At 36.1% G+C, this 19,180-nt stretch overlaps 2 protein-coding genes and 3 long non-coding RNA genes across 7 annotated transcripts; 4 read left to right on the top strand and 1 right to left on the bottom strand.

The window, feature by feature from the left end:
* Nucleotides 1-492: 492 nt before the first annotated feature.
* LOC148691333 (uncharacterized) lies at nucleotides 493-1,239 on the top strand. The gene is made up of 2 exons (XR_015956041.1): nucleotides 493-859; nucleotides 983-1,239. It is a non-coding gene; the product is annotated as an uncharacterized LOC148691333 (long non-coding RNA).
* Nucleotides 1,240-1,551: 312 nt separating this feature from the next.
* LOC148691332 (uncharacterized) lies at nucleotides 1,552-3,858 on the top strand. Of its 3 annotated transcripts, none has more exons than XR_015956001.1 (5): nucleotides 1,552-1,659; nucleotides 1,943-2,091; nucleotides 2,520-2,742; nucleotides 2,825-2,908; nucleotides 3,495-3,858. It is a non-coding gene; the product is annotated as an uncharacterized LOC148691332 (long non-coding RNA). The 3 variants fall into 3 exon arrangements; XR_015956000.1 differs by having other exon boundaries at nucleotides 1,569-1,776; nucleotides 2,552-2,742; XR_015955999.1 differs by having other exon boundaries at nucleotides 1,569-1,776.
* A 1,268-nt stretch (nucleotides 3,859-5,126) lies between these two features.
* LOC148691331 (uncharacterized) lies at nucleotides 5,127-5,876 on the top strand. The gene has a single exon (XM_088683987.1). It carries the CDS (start codon nucleotides 5,127-5,129, stop codon nucleotides 5,874-5,876), a length of 750 nt encoding a protein of 249 aa, XP_088540113.1.
* Nucleotides 5,877-9,091: 3,215 nt separating this feature from the next.
* Nucleotides 9,092-10,801, bottom strand: LOC148691330 (UPF0481 protein At3g47200-like). Its single transcript, XM_088684610.1, has one exon. It carries the CDS (start codon nucleotides 10,538-10,540, stop codon nucleotides 9,320-9,322), a length of 1,221 nt encoding a protein of 406 aa, XP_088540736.1. The 5' UTR covers nucleotides 10,541-10,801; the 3' UTR covers nucleotides 9,092-9,319.
* Nucleotides 10,802-16,550: 5,749 nt separating this feature from the next.
* LOC148691329 (uncharacterized) lies at nucleotides 16,551-18,872 on the top strand. Its single transcript, XR_015956029.1, has 5 exons — nucleotides 16,551-16,757; nucleotides 16,923-17,071; nucleotides 17,533-17,723; nucleotides 17,806-17,889; nucleotides 18,514-18,872. It is a non-coding gene; the product is annotated as an uncharacterized LOC148691329 (long non-coding RNA).
* The last annotated feature ends 308 nt before the right edge of the window (nucleotides 18,873-19,180 follow it).

Genomic DNA, 19,180 nt, shown 5'->3' with positions numbered 1-19,180 from the left:
ATTAGTTATTATGTGTGAATTTTGATACTTTGAATTATCTTTAATATTAGAAAGCCAGAAGAAGAGTTTGGTCTCTTAAAGCTTCACAAAAAATAATTGGACTATAAAGCCCCTCAAACAAAAAAAGCCATAACTAGCCGAAAATAATACAAACAAAATAACAGGGATAATTTTGTCATAAAAAAATAAATTAACAAAATAGTAGAAGCAGTTTCTTCCCACTACTAGGGGTGGGTTCAAAAAACCGAAAACCAAACCGAACCGAGGCCGAAAAAAATCGAACCGAAAAAAAACCGAACCGAAACTACCAAACCGAACTAAACCGAATTTGGTTGGTTCGGTTTCGGTTTTTGAGGTTTGGAAACCGAACCGAATTGAACCGAATCGAAAAAAAATCATATATAAATACTAAAAAATACATGTTGCCGTCAGGGTTTGAACCCTTCCCCTACGGGTTGGGGTTGGTTGTTGCAAGCCAACTTGACTGTAGGCTTTATGTTGTTATAATTGTACCAGTAATTTATTTATAGGTTTCTTATGTTTAATGCTTTATAAAATTTCTTAACTTTACAAACCCTAGCTGTCTCACTCCCATTTCATTTCAGATCTCAAACACCTCTCTGTTCCATCCGCTGCTTCCTCTTTGCCTTTGCTTCCTCTCTTTCTCTCTCTCTCTCTCTCTCCCTCCCTCTCCCTCTCCTTCCTCTCTTCCTCCAAATCACTCTCTCTCCAATCTTCTCATGTCCTCCTCGCGGATTCCTTCTTCCAAACCATGATTTTCCCTCGCCCTTTTCGAGATCCGACAAAAAGAGGAATTGAACGAGCTTGTGACGATCATGGCTATATCGCTGCAACAAAGGTTGTGGTTTTATTTATTTGTCAGTTCATAGGTTTTTAATTGTATGGTTACCCATTTGAAATTTATGTAATTTAAGGTGAAAAAGTTTGTATTTGTCTCTAAATATGTTTTGGAAATTTCTAGATCTATTGTGGACTTGACTATGAATTTGAATGTGGGCACTGGGCATGCGCTATTGAAGTCCGATTATGGTATTTAGAAGAACCCAATTGCTTCTTTTTTTTTTCGATTTGCATCGATCAGTTAATTTGTTGAGTTATTTCATGATTTTGTAAATTTTAAAGTTTTTGAATTTTGAATCCTGGCGATGTACATTTCCTTGAAGAATATATGTTTATGTATTTGCTTAACTTTTGAAAATTTGAATTCGTTCTGCTTGATCACAAGTAGTTGAATTACTTGAATATATTCAGGATTTTGAGGCTCTCAATTCTCTGATATATGAGAACTGGGAGGTTGATAGGTAGGTTCCTTCCATTTACATCATTTAAAAATAAAAATAAAAAACCGAAAAAAACCAAAACCGAACCGGAAAAAACCGAAACCGAAAAAAACCGAACCGAAAAAAAACCGAAAAAAAAATGAACCGAACCGAAATTTCGGTTTGGTTTCGATTTTGGCAAAAAACCGAACCGTTTTGAACCGAACCCACCCCTACCCACTACCTTGCGAGAAGAACACGCGTAATGGAAGGAAACTGCAGTTTTCTTCCAACTGTACAAGGAACCGCACCAGCAGAAATACAAAGGAGTTTTCTTCCCACTAATTCACTCAGAACCAGCCGCACCAGCAACTTTCATGTAAGCTTCGATCTTCCTCTCACTCTGTCTCAGTTACCCATTTGTTGTTCATCTGGATCCTGCTTTGATTAAGCTATTTGTGACTGAAACTGTCGCCTTCATTGCCATCTTCTCCAGGTACCCAACTTCCTAGGGTTCATTTATGGTTTTTTTTTTTTCTGTCATTAATTTGGAATGGTGACTATCTTACGCAATGGGTGAGATTGGGCATCTACAGAGCCACGTAAAATCCCCAAGTCCAGTTCTGATTTTTCACTCTTTTCATTTTCTTTGTTCCTTGCAGATTCGTGAAAATGATTGGGACTACAATGTTGAAACTTTGAAAATTTCCTCATTAGTTGCTCGGACTTTTGATTAGCATATATTTCGATTCTCACTCTTCCCGGAGATTACATCTACTTCAAGTCCCATGTCCCTCTTCATAAGATCCCAGTACGTTTCTTTTCACCTCCATTTCTCCATTACCCTTTCGAATTTCTCCATTTTTTTTTTTTCTTTCTGATTTTGTTCTTGGGGTTTAATTCTTTAGTTTGATTTTACTGCTGGATTTTTTGTTCTTTTGGGTTTAGTTTCACCTTTTTATAAAACCCAATTGTATGATAGTTCCTATGCTTGTGCATAGTTTTGTATTTCGACTGTATTATGATATGGGTTTTTTTTTCTAATTTGCTCAATTGTGAGTTGAGGTTCTGCATGTGCAGCTTCTTATGTATGTACCCTTTTTTAGCTGTAAAGCTACATGATTAATCAATTTTAGGTCTGTTGATAAGCAGGTTTCTGCTTATTTTTGTTTTCTTATTGATAATTGGGTTTACATTTGAAATACTGTGTATGTTTACATTGAAATACTGTGTATGTAGATTGGTATGAATCAGTGGCCATACTATTTCAGTGTTTGTTGGGGATGAGAGTTGAATCATAAACCGAATAGCAGGAGTTTTCGCCACGAGAGGTTACAATATCGAGTCTCATGTTGTTGGTTTGAACAAGGACAAGGCTCTCTTTACCATAGTTGTGTCTGGGACTGAAAAGGTGTTGAGGCAGGTTGTTGAATAGCTCAACAAGTTGGTGAATGTGATAAAGGTTAGTGGATGTCTTTAGTATTTCGTGTAAAACCTTTTGGTAGTTTCTGCATTATCTTCACTTATAATTCTGCTTTTATCAGGTCGAAGACATCTCAAGGGAGCCACAAGTAGAACGTGAACTGATGCTTATCAAACTTAATGCATAGCCAAGTATCTGTGCAGAGGTAAAATTTTCGATCATCCAACCAATATTTGGATAATCGTTCTAATATGTTTAAATGATCCACCCCTAAGAATAATCATCAGTAATATGTGGTTTTAATTCATCTGTATAATCATATATAGCTAATTTTAAAATGTAATTTTCGCCAGTTATACATCATGTTGCATTCTATTGTATATCTGTGTTTTCGGCCCTCTATTGCGTGTGGACTAGGCTGTTGTTGGTGTGATGACCTTGTTTTTGTATTTGTCATTCTTAATTTGGTTAGATGGTAGACAATCACACAACATGTTTAATATTTACTTTGAATGCCAAATGCAAACCTAAAAGCCTTTATCATCCCAAATGTACGAAATATTTAAGTCTGTTTAAATATGCCTCCAAAAATTTTGTTCTTTCTTATTTTATCGTGATTTTTTTTTTTCTCAATTCAAGATTTCAACATATCAAGTATGGAGGAAAAGCAATATGTCAGAGGTTTTTACCTTATCTGCATTATTTCTCTTCTATATAGATGATTTATTTTTTCTTCTTTTCAAAAATAAAATAAAATAAAATCCATTCTCTTTGGCAATTTCTCAATGTAGGTCGGCAATGAAGAAGTTCACTTCGGACAAACAAATGTTCACAATTCTCAACAACCAGACCAAAGGTATCGTAGGAGCAATCAACAAAGACAAAGACGACAATCTATGGACTCATCACAGCGGGCTCGAATTTCAATGCGACGACGTGCCAGTTATCAAACCTGATTGAACTCAGTAAATATAGTACAAAATCAAACGGAAGTAAACCAAGAAGACATAGGACAACATTGGCGGGTAATATGATTTCTACTTTTTTTGTCTCTAATAATTATATATTTGTAAATCCATACATTGTATGAATATTTTTGTGTGAACTATTAAGATACATCTATTAAGATTGAACGAGTAGTGATTTTAGGTTGGAGTTTGTACATTTCTATGTCGAATGTAATATGCCTTTGTTGATATCTTTTACAATGATTTTTTAAATCTTTCCATTGTAACGGTTAATTGAGAATTACTGTGAATTCTGGAAATGTTATAGGATAGGAATCGTGCAACTTTACTGAGACAGGTCTGATTGGTGGGATACGGGTTGGGATGAATTGGTCTACTTTAAACTAATTTTATTTTACCACTATTATTGTATTTACTCTTTAATAAACTAAGTCTACCGTAAACTATTTTTTTTAATTTTCCAATCAAAAAAAAAAAGTATGTAGGTACTTAAATATGTTATATGCTTATTGATATTTTTCTTGCACCATTACGTTTCTTGGTTTAGAGCAACAAGATGCATATGCTACTAATGAGAGACAAGGCCAACGAAAACAATGGCAGGATCAACAACGTATGAGGCGGAATTCAATGAGTTCAAGGCAAAGGCACGATTACTTAGCATGGTGATGATCCAATTATCGTGTTCAACAAATTCAACGCCCAAACATAATGTAATTTGGTGGCGATACCGATCAAGTTCAACACCCTAACATAGTGCAATTCGATGAAGGCAATAGCAATCATGTTGAACAACTCAACACAGTGCCGTTTGGAGAAGGTAGCAGCAATCAAGTTCCAAGAACAATGCGCTTAACTCATATAAGGCAAATTGCCCGATCGAATAGGGCACACTTGCCTCAGGGTGGACTTATTCAAAGTTTTACTAATAATGGTAATCGCACAAACTACCATAGTACAACTTTGAAAAAGATAAAAATCAATATCATCATTACTTGAAACACCAATTATTACCTTACTTATATTTCATTTCATTATAACAGAAAACACAACAGGGCAATCATTCCGTTCGAATACTCCAATGAATCATTCTTATCCACCCATCATCAATGAAGGTATCAGTTTTTGAATATTAATACCTATAAATTCAACTATGCTCGCTAAATCATAAAACACCTTTAATGTTTCCTTTTGAAGCAGGTGATTTTAATCTCATTAATGAAAGGTCATGATGGGAGGACAATTTCGACAAGTTCTTCCAATTGTTCCAAAAAGTACAAGGTCTGAATTGATGCAAGCAAGTCTGATTAATGCTTTAGTTTGGGAACATGTAAAAATTATTCATCTTAGGCACAACATGAGATCCATCAATGATCAAGATTTTTAAGAGTTCTTACTTCATGTCGGTAATGGGGAACAAGAAAGATAGACAACATGATGCAATTACCATCATATATGGTCATTCCATGGAATGGTGAAGAATCAATTGTCCAATTGCTTAATGAAGTTTTCCCCGATTTGGATTGTCATGTATGTGATGCAAGATACTTGGTGGAAAGAGCAATTATAACTCCAAAAAATGAGGATGCTGACAAACTCAATAAAATGATCATCGATAAATTTGCGGGGACTGAACATATCTTATACTCTTTCGATTCAGTTGAGGACGATGTGAGAAATTTGTATCAACAAGAGTTTTTGAATTCAGTCTCACCTGGTGGAATGCCCCCTCATCAGTTAATTTTAAAAAAAGGTGCCCCGATAGTGCTTTTGAGAAATATTGATCCGAAGATGGGGTTGTGCAATGGTACAAGACTGGCTTGCCATGGAGCTTACAATAATCTAAGTGATGTCGAAATCTTATCTGTACAATTTGCTAGAACTAGAGTGTTTTTACCAAGAATCTCTTTAAAGACCACAGAAAGCACAAGACTCCCATTTCAAATGATGAGAAATCAGTTTCCAGTGAAGTTGAGTTTTGCACTAACCATAATTAAATCACAAGGGCAGACAATACCAAATGTGGGTATTTATCTACCAGATCATGTATTTAGTCATGGACAATTGTACATGGCTTTATCAAGAGGAGTTTCGGCGTCTACAACAAAAGTCTTGGTAAAGAAAGGAGAATTACACGGTCATGAAGGAGTCTTCACAAGAAATGTGGTGTGCAAAGATATTTTGCTTCCCTCGAACTCAAAATAAGGTTATATTCTTTCTTTTAATGTTTAATTCCCTTTTTCAACTTTTAATGCAATTCAATTACAAATAATGCTAATATTTGATTTTAACCAAACGCATTAAATTTTCAACAGGACGGAACAATATGAGCTCATGATATGTTTTGCTGTCAAGTGTATCAAGGTCAATTGAAGTTCTTGGATTGTTTTTATACTCTTTATTTAGCTTTTAGTTGCAACTAAATTATAAGGATCTTCTTTGTTATTTATTACTTTTTTTTTACACATTCTAGATAAAATACTTTAAATCCCTGCCTATATTATTAGAGATGATAATCGCCCTTATTTTATGTTTCTATACATTGAACCAATCCTCACTTATAAATACATCTAAAAAGAATTTGATCCCTTTTTATATGGAAGTATACTGTAAAACTGAAATTTATGAATTGCACACTAACCATTCCATATTTTTTTTGCTTGCTGATTATTATGGTATGAACAACCTGAAGGTTGGACCCAATAAGTGAAATTAAAGGAAAAACACAAAATGGAGAACATAATAAATCTCTCTCCCTCTCTCTCTCATGCAAAATGTCAAATATCTACACAACCTACATATACATTTTTCATAAATTTCATTTTTTTTGTACAATGGGCGGGTGCAAAAAATACTAAGTTAGATGATTGAAAATACTAAGAAATTGTTGTGATGGACACACACCCACAATTTATAAAATAATCACTTAAGAAATATAATAATATCTAAAACAACACATCTTTGGGGCGCGTAGTGCTCATGATGCAAAAATGCATCTTGCACGCACGTTAGTGCATGCAGAGAAGCTAGTATTTCTAATGTAGGACATTCAACTTCCTATGGAGGAAAAAATGATCAAACGGATGAATTTTGGAGTAATTCCAATTGGAGGATGTTCGCGAGTCTTTTAAAATGGTTGTATCAAAGTTTCATATTTTTCTACTTGGCCGTTTGACCGTGGTGATGAAATAAATGCTGAGCGCGCAGCTTTCCCAAATTGATGTTTTTGGACGTTTTGGGTATGTTGGAGGTCAAGAGGGTATATTTTGAGGAAGATTCCTTCTGAGGATTTGTAGGGGGCGACTTCAGCTTTCAAAAGAGACCTTTTGGGACCAAATCGTCAACAGTCTGATTTTCTGAGAAGTCCGAATTTTAGTTCAAATAGGAAACCTTTTTATTTTCTGTTTTATTATTTAATTATGTTTCCTAGTTTTACTCTAAGACTTTTTAGCGTTTTATTTTGCATTAGGATAAATAAGATATTTAGCCATTGGAGGGGAAAAAAACGCACGCACACTTTAGAGAGCTTTTGGATTCAAGTTTATTTTCAAGGTGTTTTCGATCTTTGTTTTTAATAATATTTTGTTTATGGTCGTTAGTAACTAAATTCTGTTTGCTAGAGCAAGGCCACAAGTCTTAGCAAGAATATATAGTTTCTTTACAATGTGCTTATGATATTATGCTTCCAGGTTTGAATTATTAATCAACGGTTTAAACTATCTACTTATTTTAATGCTTAGCTACCATTAGAATCTTTAGAAAAGTAATTTGATGCAATTTTGATCGGTGGTCGGTTCTTGAAATTGACGAAGGCTTCTTGTGGTTAATATGTGCAAGTTCACTTAAGATGAATACCACATCTTAAGGGTTGTATGGTTTTTCAAAAGATTTTACAAAACTTAATGAGTCATGCATATTTAGATTTGATCTGAATACCACAGACGGGTTGCATGTTTGATATACGCTCTATGTTGGGGGTCCAAGTAGGCATATTTTAGGAAAGCCTAACCTTCAAAATATGCATGTGTAATTCATAAATAATTGGAAAAACTACATAGGATTGTTATGGTGACAGTGGAACCCTAGACTTTTACAATTTAATTTTCAAAAACCGTTTTCTTTTAGTTTATTTTATTTTGTCACTTTATTTAATTATTTTCTATTAAATTCGTTTTTATTATTTTAATCACAAAATCACCTTTTTCTCAAACTTTGTTTTAAATAATTAATTAAAATTTGATTTAACATAAATTATTTATTCAATCCCTGAGGAGAACGACCTTGCTAGAGTGATCCATACTACAATTACATTATACTCTTACAAGTATTTTAGTGTTTTTATTCCTACTTGTGCAGGTGGTAAAAATCCGTATCACTATCAAATTCATGAACTTAGGCAATGTTGAGTCATCTACTGATATTGGAGGAAGACAAAGGAATCCTGCAAAGCAACGAGAAACAAAAGATATGTCCGCCAAAAAGCTACTCTTACTACACTTAAAATGGATTCAGCTGCATTAGGCTCTCGTACATTGTGAAAAGATTGTACGGACCGGTCTTTATCTTGATTATCGGGATTTTTGGGTATGCCTAGCATTCTTGTTCGGAGAAGGTCAAGAAGATGAGTGGGCTCTTCCCCCATGGTTATATCTAGCACTCTCGTGGATATAAATGGCTTTAAATATTTCAGCTTTCACTGTAATCTTGTCTTACATGCAAGCCACCGTTGTTTTTGTTTCATACTGTTCCATTTATTAAGGTTAGATTTCTTTGTTTAGGATTTAAGGGGGTTAAAAAGGGGGAGATAATACTCTTATTACTGTCACCTTGATGTTATTCACCTACAAATTATCAGTTATAGGTCAGGTTTTCAGGATAGAGCTAGAGAGTTGGAAGGCCACAAAAAGTGGTTCGTATAAAATGAACTCAAATTGTTCACTATTTGTTGTATGACATCACCTATGAAGAGCCAGTTAGCATTTGCAGATCAAGTTTTGAAGAAAGAATATAACTGACATTAGTTGTGATCTCACACCGTTGCAGAAATTAGTTAAATCATAGAAATTTGTTTGACTCCAAAACTATAACAGTTTGGAGGTCTATAGTACATATATTTACAGTAAACAAGATACAACTTGTTCTTTTGTATAGTCCTAGAATCATAAAGTATAACTATAGAGCTTCATTTGCCCTGATAGCTGATCTTAAAATGTTTTGGATTCAGAACAATCTTTTTCTTGAGATTGGGATAATTGAGGTCTTACGGAACTTAAAATGTAGAATTGAGCTGATTCTGGTTCAGCTCCGAATGGTGCGCAGGCAACTAAGTTTTGTAAAATGTTTCTGGTAACGCTTATAAAAAGTTGCTTCCAATGTGTAACCTACTAGTTATTTTGTAGCAACAGATAAATAGGAAACAGTAGGGAATCACATTGTTTATTACATGAGCGTACAAATACGCTTGTCACGCACAAAATTCAACTACACGCTGACAAAGTCCAACAAAATTAAGATACTTATTTTGTCATACCAGCACACAGTGAAGCAAATGAGAAATGAAAAGCCAGGGTTGTCTGGACCCTGAACATACCAAATCAGCAGACCCTTGAAGAAAACACGTGACCTTATGTATTTCTATTACCTTTATCTCACTTAAGGTTCCACCGCATTTTCAAGTTCTGGCATACGACATCACAGGGAGACGGTGGAGAATAGACTGCAAACCAAGTCTGGATGCCGGTTAACACAAGTGCTGCTAGAACACCCACGAAAACCAGGAAAGTCCAGGGGCTACTGAAAGGATCGTGACAGAATTGAGACATCCAGGTCTTCCACTTGGTTTTGTAGTGTTTTTCTATTTTGGCTTTGACATCGCGGTATATGTCAGTGTTAGGGACCAAGTCAGTGCCAATCTCATTAAAGAGCTGAGCCACCTCCTTATCACTCCCCAGTAAGTTGTAAAGTACACCGGCTGACCTTAGCTTCTTAACATCATCTGCATGATCAATGAGTGCATCAAGGAAGCTGATGTAAGAGGTGACCGCAAAATCATTCTGGAAATCATGACACATTTCATATGCTATCAGATTCATGAACTTAGGCCCTGTTGAGTCATCTACTGATATTGCAGGAAGACAGAGTAGTCCTGCAAAGCAATGAGAATTAAAAGATATGTCCCCCAAAGAGCTACTGTCACTAACCGTAAAATCGATCCCGGCTGCATTAAGCTCTTGTACATTGCGAAAAGATTGCATGGAGTCTTCTGTAACTTGCTTATTGGAATTTTTTGGTGGACGTAGCATTCTTATTCGGAGAAGGTCAAGAAGACGAGTGAGAAAAGATTGTACGGAGTGGTCTTTATCTCGATTATCGGAATTTTTTTCTGTACCTATCATTTTTGTTCGGAGAAGGTCAAGAAGATGAGCGGGCTCTTTTTCCATGGTTATTGCTACGTTTGGTTGCTTCTGTTCCGGCTCTTTTGAGTGCTTCTTTCCAGGTGCACCAATGTTCGCCTGAACGTAAGTCTCGATCGACTTCTTCAACCTCCCGCGTTTGTTGCTTGAGCTCATCAACAGCTCGAGGACTTGATAAGGGACTTGGTTCTCTAGCAAGAACAAGTCCTGCTGTGCAAAGGCTATCAGGTCCCTTTTGATCGACAATTCTTCCAACTTTTCATCCACAAAGGACTGTATGAATTGTAAGGTTGAACACCCATCTAAGAACAACATCCAAGCGAGGGCCTCATCATCATAGCGCTGTGTCGCTTCCTCAGTGTAACAGTCCTTTAGTTCTTTGATCCTCTTCTCAATCTTATGATGCACATCTTCAGCTTTTTGCTCAGTGTAATCAAGAAATCTTTTTGTCAACATAAGCTTGAAGTCCTCTGCCAGCTCGCACCTTGGATTGCCACGATGGAAAGGGCCTATTGCTACGGCCCTCGGCTCTTAAAACTTCTCGAAAGTTTTGGGATTGCGGAGCGTGAAGGGAACCTTTTGGATCTTTGGTTTTGAGCTATATATTCGAATTTCTGGTGCTTCCCTCAGTTTTTTGAATCTCACCTCCATAGAACTGGTTCTAACCTCCCCCATGGAAACTATGCTTTCTCTCAGGCTCTTTTACCAAGTACCCTTCTAAACAACTCTGGCTGTTTTTGAATACTTATGTTAGTTTCTGCATTTTACAGTATATGTTTACTTTAGAATCTCAGCTTTAACAAATAATATAGGTTCTAAAGCATTTGCTCAGAGATATTTGGTTCTGAACTTTGCTGAGCAACAGGTAATGACTTTATCTGCATGGAGAGGACTTACATACTATGGCATGCTACTCTGGCACTTCAGACCAATAGCGCAATGTCATGTGTTTTAATTTTACTTGATGACATTGCATTATTGACATGAGATGTTACGATGGCAGTGTACAAAGGGAAGTTTAGAATGGTTTGTGGAAGCTTTTACACATTACGAGGAAAAACTTTGGACTATGACTTTAACTTCATTGCAAGTTTAGCATATGGAACGATCACATCTGTGGAAGTAACTTTGAACTATGACTTTAACTTCATTGCAAGTTTAGCACATAGAAGGTTCATATCTGTGGAAAAACTAAAGCTTTGGGAGACAAAAAAGTTAATGCTTGCAACTTTATTCTCGTACACTAGCTTGTTTGGTACAAATACTGCAAAAGAACAGCTGGTTATGCCTTGCCATGTTTCTTCGACTTACCTAACTCAGTCGCCACATGGATAGCAATCGTAGTGAACAGGTTCACCGCAACGCACTGTTCCATTCTATTAATTTCATGTCACATAGGGAAAAACTAACATATCACATGATATTATAAGCCTGAGACACTACAGTGGTTGTAAACCCGTCGCATATAAGCCATCTCTTTCATATGAAGCATAATCTTAATTTGCCCCAAGAAAAAGAAAAGAATGGGATTACATGGCGAGAAAAAAACTTAAAAACTACTCAAATTATAATTGTTTTTCAGTTTGGGATTTGACTTTTATTTTGTGTCAATAAACATGGCCTTCACCATCCTCCTTGCACCATTCTTCATTCCTTTTCTTTCTTCGTCTCTGTATAGTTGATTTTCTAATAGCTACATGGCATGACATTGACGTTGAGTCAGTGATAACATGATAGTTAAGAACCCTTTATAACCGTTTCATATTTAGCCTAAAAAACAATTTTAATTTTCTGAATGATGTCGAGCAAAATAAAAAGAACAAAAATAAAATGATTATAAAATGAGCTCTTAGCTGCCATGTTATGCACTTACGAACAATGTCATGCCTTATATACAACTGCTAGCAAATCGGCTAATGTAATGAGTTACTACTAAGTTTGGAAAAGAAGAATTGGGACATGTGATCTTGTTGTGCTTGTAGAAACTCTTGTGGTAAATCATTTCAGTTTTTAAATATATGACGCTGTAATCTTGTTGTGCTTACAGGCAAGCTAGCGTCGTTTTTGTTTCATACTGTTCAATTTATTAAGGTTAGATTTCTTCATTTAGGATTAAGGCCAGTTAGCATTTGTAGATCAAGTTTGGAAGACAGATTGTAATTGAAATTAGTTGTGATCTCAAACCACTGCAGAATTTAGTTGTGCTGATTCTGGTTCAGCTCCGAATAGTGCGCACGTACGTAATTAAGTTTTGTAAAATGTTTATGGAAATGCTTATAAAAAGTTGGTTCCACAAAATTAAGATACGAACAAACGATATTATCTACATTAAGGAGGAGAGTGTGGATTTAGCCTCACTACGACAACCCGTCCCCAATAATTATGATCTTTATAATTTTTAATAAGTGAATTTACAAGAATGCCCTTCGAGGCAAAGTGTTGACCGTCGTGTTGTGTAATGTAAGGTTCGTTTTCTTAGTATATCTTCGTAGTACTCATCGCTACGGACGCATGGGCGCAAACGGAGCGCAATTTGGAGTTATAACGAGAGAGTTATTAACGTTTAAAATTAAGGAAATTACTGTAAATTTGGCCTTCATTACAAGGCTCCAGATTTCTAGACCAAATATGTGTCAAGCCACGTGTGTGGCTGAAATGGAAGGAAGAAAGTAAGGGACGGCTGGGATGAGAGGAAGAGGAGAGAAAGGAGGAAAGGAGGAAAGGGAATGACCAATTAGAAAGAGGAACAAGGAGAGAAAGAAGGGAAAAAAAAAAAAAAAAAAAAAAACCCTTTCTTCTTGGACCCGTGCCCATGGCACCCAAACCGTTCGCCCGGGGTTATTCCGGCCAATTTCTACCCATTTTTCCGGCGATTCACGCTAAATTAACTGTTAGGAAATACTCTATGACCTTCCCTCTATCAATTACAAACCAAAATTTATGGAGTTTGGCTTTGAATGGATGAAAACCACACCCATGGGCGCGACGAAACCGTGTCTTCAATCCTCCAAATCTGAAATGTATTTATCCAATTACCTCCACCAAAATCCTTCCCTGGATGGCTGGAACAAAGCCCAAACAAGTTTTGGAGCATCGGGTTCGATTTGAGGACGAATTGGAGAACACCCACATATAGGGTTCTGACGGGTTTGTAGTGACTTGAGGTGTTTCCCGGCCAAATTGGCCTTAGTCACAGGTATGGAAGTCGCTCCACTCGTTGAGATCTTCAAATCTATGAAATTTGAGAATTTTTAGAAATAGTTGGATTTTTTGGCGAGTCGTAGCGGCCGACCACCACCACCGGTGGCGGCGCGTGCGTGGCGCATGGCCAGTGGCCGCCAATGTCATTTTACATTAAATCGATATCTTGATTTTAGATTTGATGTCCATATGTTATGACTTTATTATGTGAACCTAGTTTGATTAAGGTGCGTTAATGGGTAAAAATATGAAATGATGATCCGACCGTGGGATGGTCACCAAAATTTAATATGTTATAGTACATAATATTTGAGAATCATAGGGACTGACGGATCGGGAATCTATCATACGGATCTTTCTGAATTGGAATTGTAAGTTAATAAAATAAAACGTTAACCGCTAATCAGTTTTGGAAATTGGCGGACATCCGATCGTTGGATCGAAATGAAATTTTAGTATGTTATTTTAGAAACATAATGTGGATCTTTGGAAGTTGCGGATTGGAAATTTGACATGCGGATCTTCCGGATCGAGTTATATAGGGTTGTGGACCCTACGGTCGATCTTTGATCGACGGTTGACTTGTGGTCAATAAGTCTCAAACTATTTTAGAATATCCTTGAGGGTGTCCCTTATGCGAATTATGTATTCTATTGATAAGAGTTTTGAGATGTGATTCAACAATTGTTATACGCGCCAATCGTTCGGGATGCTTCGATGTGCGTGCTAGTGAATCATAGCATGGACCCTACGTGAGTGGATCTTTTCCTTCTTATCATATGTATATAATTGATAGTTCCGCAAACGTTTCTAAATTGATTTATGCATGTCGCATGCAAATAATTAACGTGAACTACGAATGGCTTGATCCCTATTTAGGGTACGTAGGCAGTCTAACGAGATATTGGATGCAGCCATATAATAAATGAGACTAAATAATTGGAACAATATTCTTGTTGGGGAATTGAGCAATGTGAGGGAGATTGGTGAAAAATGTGAGATTTAACCTTATGTTTTGGTGGTGAAATGTTGGTTATAAATCAATGTTTGAAGAATCGAGAAATTGAAGTAAGGAAACGTAAGTAATGATAGTTAATTAAACTAGTGTCTAGTTGAGCTTATCACCGATAATTATTCCCAAAACTAAGTAGTTTAGAAGTGGGGCGTTACAGATTAAGCATTTCACACTATGTTATATTATATATATTTGGAAGCACTATGAAATGTTTGGGTTTAGATTGTATCATGGCATATTCATACGTATATTACCTGAATCTAATTATTGTGAATGCTTTGAAGTCCCAAATGACGTTGCGGACATTCAGGTAAGATTCAGGTAAGTACACTTTGATGATAATGATGGTAGTGAGTACGATTGTGTTGAGATATGTTAGAGCTCATAAACCTACACCTCGGTGTTGGTGCTCCCGTCCGTGGCCAGGGCTTAGCCTTCACATGATCACTCACCTCCCGCACCACACGCTCACCTTGGATCCAAGGTAGGTGTCAGCCTGTCGTACAGACCACATTAGGTGGTTCCGACTCGTAGGTGACTTGCGATACTTCGCAGCCTTCACGTGATAGTAGCACTTGAGCGTATTTATTTACATCCATCCTGTCGTACAGACCACTTTAGGTGGTTCCGACTCGTGTGCAGGAATTGATTGATGAGCTATATGTGCTAGCAATGGTTGATGAGATATGTGATGAGATATGGATAAGTCGTACAGGTTACTATAGGTGACTTCGACTTATATGTGCTAGCAACGATTGATGAGATATGTGATGAGATATGGATAAGCCGTACATGTCACTATAGGTGATTTCGACTTATATGCTAGCATTGATTGATGAGATATTGATTTCCCCATACAGGCCTTATGAGGTGACTCCAGCTAACGTGTCGATGATATATATATGTTTATTGAGATCTATGGCATGATATTCATGTGGACTTTGTTATTCCGTGTATGGGATTGAGATAGATATGTATTCTATTTTCTGGGAAATTATACAGGTGTTACTGCGAGGGGCTACTGCCTTTGGTAATTGAAATTGGTTTGAGAAGTTTTGTTTCACTCACTCACATTTTCTATTTTTGTACCCCTCCAGGTTCTAACAGCAGAGTTCCGTATCGACGAGGATTCGTGACACTTTTCAGTACAGATGTCATCTTATGATGGTATCATAATTATCTTATCTTACTGTACTATACTTATGCTCTGTATCATGCGTGAAATGGGTCTGGACTCGTTCACCGTGCACCCGTGTACTTAATCACTTTTAGATTTTAATTTATTTACATTTATTACATAATCACACTCATGGCTTCGTCACCTTCCAGGTGTTGGCCAAAATTCCAATTGCACGTGGACAAAGTCTGCAACAAAATTAAGACAATTATTTTGTCATACCAGCACACGGTAAAACAAATGAGAAATGAAAAGCTAGGGTTGTATGGACCTTGAACATACCACATCACCAGACCCTTGCAGAAAATATATGTGAAAGAAACCATATGTATTTGTATTACCTTTATCTCACTTTTGGTTCCATCGCATTTTCAAGTTCTGGCATATGACAACACAGGGAGATTGTGAAGGCTTGACCGTAAACCAAGTTTGGATGCTAGTTAAGCAAGCCAGGAAAGTCCAGGGGCCATTGAAATGATGGTAAAAGAATCGAGATATCCAGGTCTTCCACTTCGATTTGTAGTGATTTAGCATGTCAGTTGTGATATATGTCAGTGTTAGGAACCAAGTCAGTGTTAATCTCATTAAAGAGATAAGCCACCTCCTTATTAGTGCCCACCGACTGACCTAAGCTTCTTTACATCTTCTACATGATCAATGAGTGCACCAAGGAAGCTGATGTAAGAGGTCACGTCAAAATCATTGTGGAAACTGGGACATATTTCATATGCTATTTGAGTCTATATTATAATATATATATATATATATATATATATATTTTACTCTAATCTTAGTAATAATTTATTAGTTATTATGTGTGAGTTTTGATACTTTGAATTATCTTTAATATTAGAAAGCCAGAAGAAGAGTTTGGTCTCTTAAAGCTTCACAAAAAATAATTGGACTATAAAGCCCCTCAAACAAAAAAAGCCATAACTAGCTGAAAATAATACAAACAAAATAACTGGGATAATTTTGTCATAAAAAAATAAATTAACAAAATAGTAGAAGCAGTTTCTTCCCACTACCTTGCGAGAAGAACACGCGTAATGGAAGGAAACTGCAGTTTTCTTCCAACCGTACCAGCAACCGCACCAGCAGAAATACAAAGGAGTTTTCTTCCCATTAATTCACTCAGAACCGGCCGCACCAGCAACTTTCATGTAAGCTTCGATCTTCCTCTCACTTTGTCTCAGTTACCCATTTGTTGTTCATCTGGATCCTGCTTTGATTAAGCTATTTGTGACTGAAACTGTCGCCTTCATTGCCATCTTCTCCAGGTACCCAACTTCCTAGGGTTCATTTATGGGTTTTTTTTTTCTATCATTAATTTGGAATGGTGACTATCTTACGCAATGGGTGAGATTGGGCATCTACAGAGCCACGTAAAATCCCCAAGTCTAGTTCTGATTTTTCACTCTTTTCATTTTCTTTGTTCCTTGCAGATTTGTGAAAATGATTGGGACTACAGTGTCGAAGCTTTGAAAATTTCCTCATTAGTTGCTTGGACTTTTGATTAGCATATATTTCGATTCTCACTCTTCCCGGAGAATACATCTACTTCAAGTCCCATGTCCCTCTTCATAAGATCCCAGTACGTTTCTTTTCACCCCCATTTCTCCATTTCCCTTTCGAATTTCTCCATTTTTTTTTTTTTTTTTTTCTGATTTTGTTCTTGGGGTTTGATTCTTTAGTTTGATTTTACTGCTGGATTTTTTGTTCTTTTGGGTTTAGTCTCACCTTTTTATAAAACCCAATTGTATGATAGTTCCTATGGTTGTGCATAGTTTTGTATTTCAACTGTATTATGATATGGGTTTTTTTCTAATTTGCTCAATTGTGAGTTGAGGTTCTGCATGTGCAGCTTCTTATGTATGTACCCTTTTTTAGCTGTAAAGCTACATGATTAATCAATTTTAGGTCTGTTGACAAGCAGGTTTCTGCTTATTTTTGTTTTCTTATTGATAATTGGGTTTACATTTGAAATACTGTGTATGTTTACATTGAAATACTGTGTATGTAGATTGGTATTAATCAGTGGCCATACTATTTCAGTGTTTGCTGGGGATGAGAGTGGAATCATAAACCGAATAGCAGGAGTTTTCGCCACGAGAGGTTACAATATCGAGTCTCATGCTGTTGGTTTGAACAAGGACAAGGCTCTCTTTACCATAGTTGTGTCTGGGACTGAAAAGGTGTTGAGGCAGGTTGTTAAATAGCTCAACAAGTTGGTGAATGTGATAAAGGTTAGTGGATGTCTTTAGTATTTCGTGTAAAACCTTTTGGTAGTATCTGCATTATCTTCACTTATAATTCTGCTTTTATCAGGTCGAAGACATCTCAAGGGAGCCACAAGTAGAACGTGAACTGATGCTTATCAAACTTAATGCATATCCAAGTATCCGTGTAGAGGTAAAATTTTTGATCATCCAACCAATATTTGGATAATCGTTCTAATATGTTTAAATGATCCACCCCAAAGAATAATCATCAGTAATATGTGGTTTTAATTCATCTGTATAATCATGTATAGCTAATTTTAAAATGTAATTTTCGCCAGTTATACATCATGTTGCATTCTATTGTATATCTGTGTTTTCGGCCCTCTATTGCGTGTGTACTAGGCTGTTGTTGTGCTCTGCATTGGTTATGTATTGTAGGCTTTGCTGGTGTGATGACCTTGCATTTATATTTGTCATTCTTAATTTGGTTAGATGGTAGACAATCACACAACATGTTTAATATTTACTTTGAATGCCAAATGCAAACCTAAAAGCCTTTATCATCCCAAATGTACGAAATATTTAAGTCTGTTTAAATATGCCTCCAAAAATTTTGTTTTTTCTTATTTTATTGTGTTTTTTTTTTTTTTCCTCAATTCAAGATTTCAACATATCAAGTATGGAGGAAAAGCAATATGTTAGGGGTTTTTACCTTATCTGCATTATTCCTCTTTTGTATAGATGATTTATTTTTTCTTCTTTTCAAAAATAAAATAAAATAAAATTCATTCTCTTTGGCAATTTCTCAATGTAGGTTGGCAATGAAGAAGTTCACTTTGGACAAACAAATGTTCACAATTCTCAACAGCCAGACCAAAGGTATCGTAGGAGCAATCAACAAAGACAAAGACAACAATCTATGAACTCATCACAGCGGGCTCGAATTTCAATGCGACGACGTGCCAATTATCAAACCTGATTGAACTCAGTAAATATAGTACAAAATCAAACGGAAGTAAACCAAGAAGACATAGGACAACATCGGTGGGTAATATGATTTCTACTTTTTTTGTCTCTAATAATTATATATTTGTAAATCCATACATTGTATGAATATTTTTGTGTGAACTATTAAGATACATCTATTAAGATTGAACGAATAGTGATTGTAGGTTGGAGTTTGTACATTTCTATGTCGAATGTAATATGCGTTTGTTGATATCTTTTACAATGACTTTTAAATCTTTCCATTGTAACGGTTAATTGAGAATTACTGTGAATTCTGGAAATGTTATAGGATAGGAATCGTGCAACTTTACTGAGACAGGTCTGATTTGTGGGATACGGGTTGGGATGAATTGGTCTACTTTAAACTAATTTTATTTTACCACTATTATTGTATTTACTCTTTAATAAACTAAGTCTACCGTAAACTATTTTTTTTAATTTTCCAATCAAAAAAAAAAAAAAGGTATGTATGT

The sequence above is a fragment of the Pyrus communis genome, chromosome 14 (genome assembly GCF_041283825.1).
Source record: "Pyrus communis isolate YQ-2024b chromosome 14, ASM4128382v1, whole genome shotgun sequence".
Taxonomy (NCBI): domain Eukaryota; kingdom Viridiplantae; phylum Streptophyta; class Magnoliopsida; order Rosales; family Rosaceae; genus Pyrus; species Pyrus communis.
The sequence above is the reverse complement of the archived record's forward strand: the minus strand, read 5'-3'. Positions and strand labels throughout refer to the sequence as shown.

Bases quoted from the DNA above. Each gene is read 5' to 3' on its own strand.
- LOC148691331 (XM_088683987.1), top strand. From the start codon at position 5,127: ATGGTCATTCCATGGAATGGTGAAGAATCAATTGTCCAATTGCTTAAT.
- LOC148691330 (XM_088684610.1), bottom strand. From the start codon at position 10,540: ATGTTGACAAAAAGATTTCTTGATTACACTGAGCAAAAAGCTGAAGAT.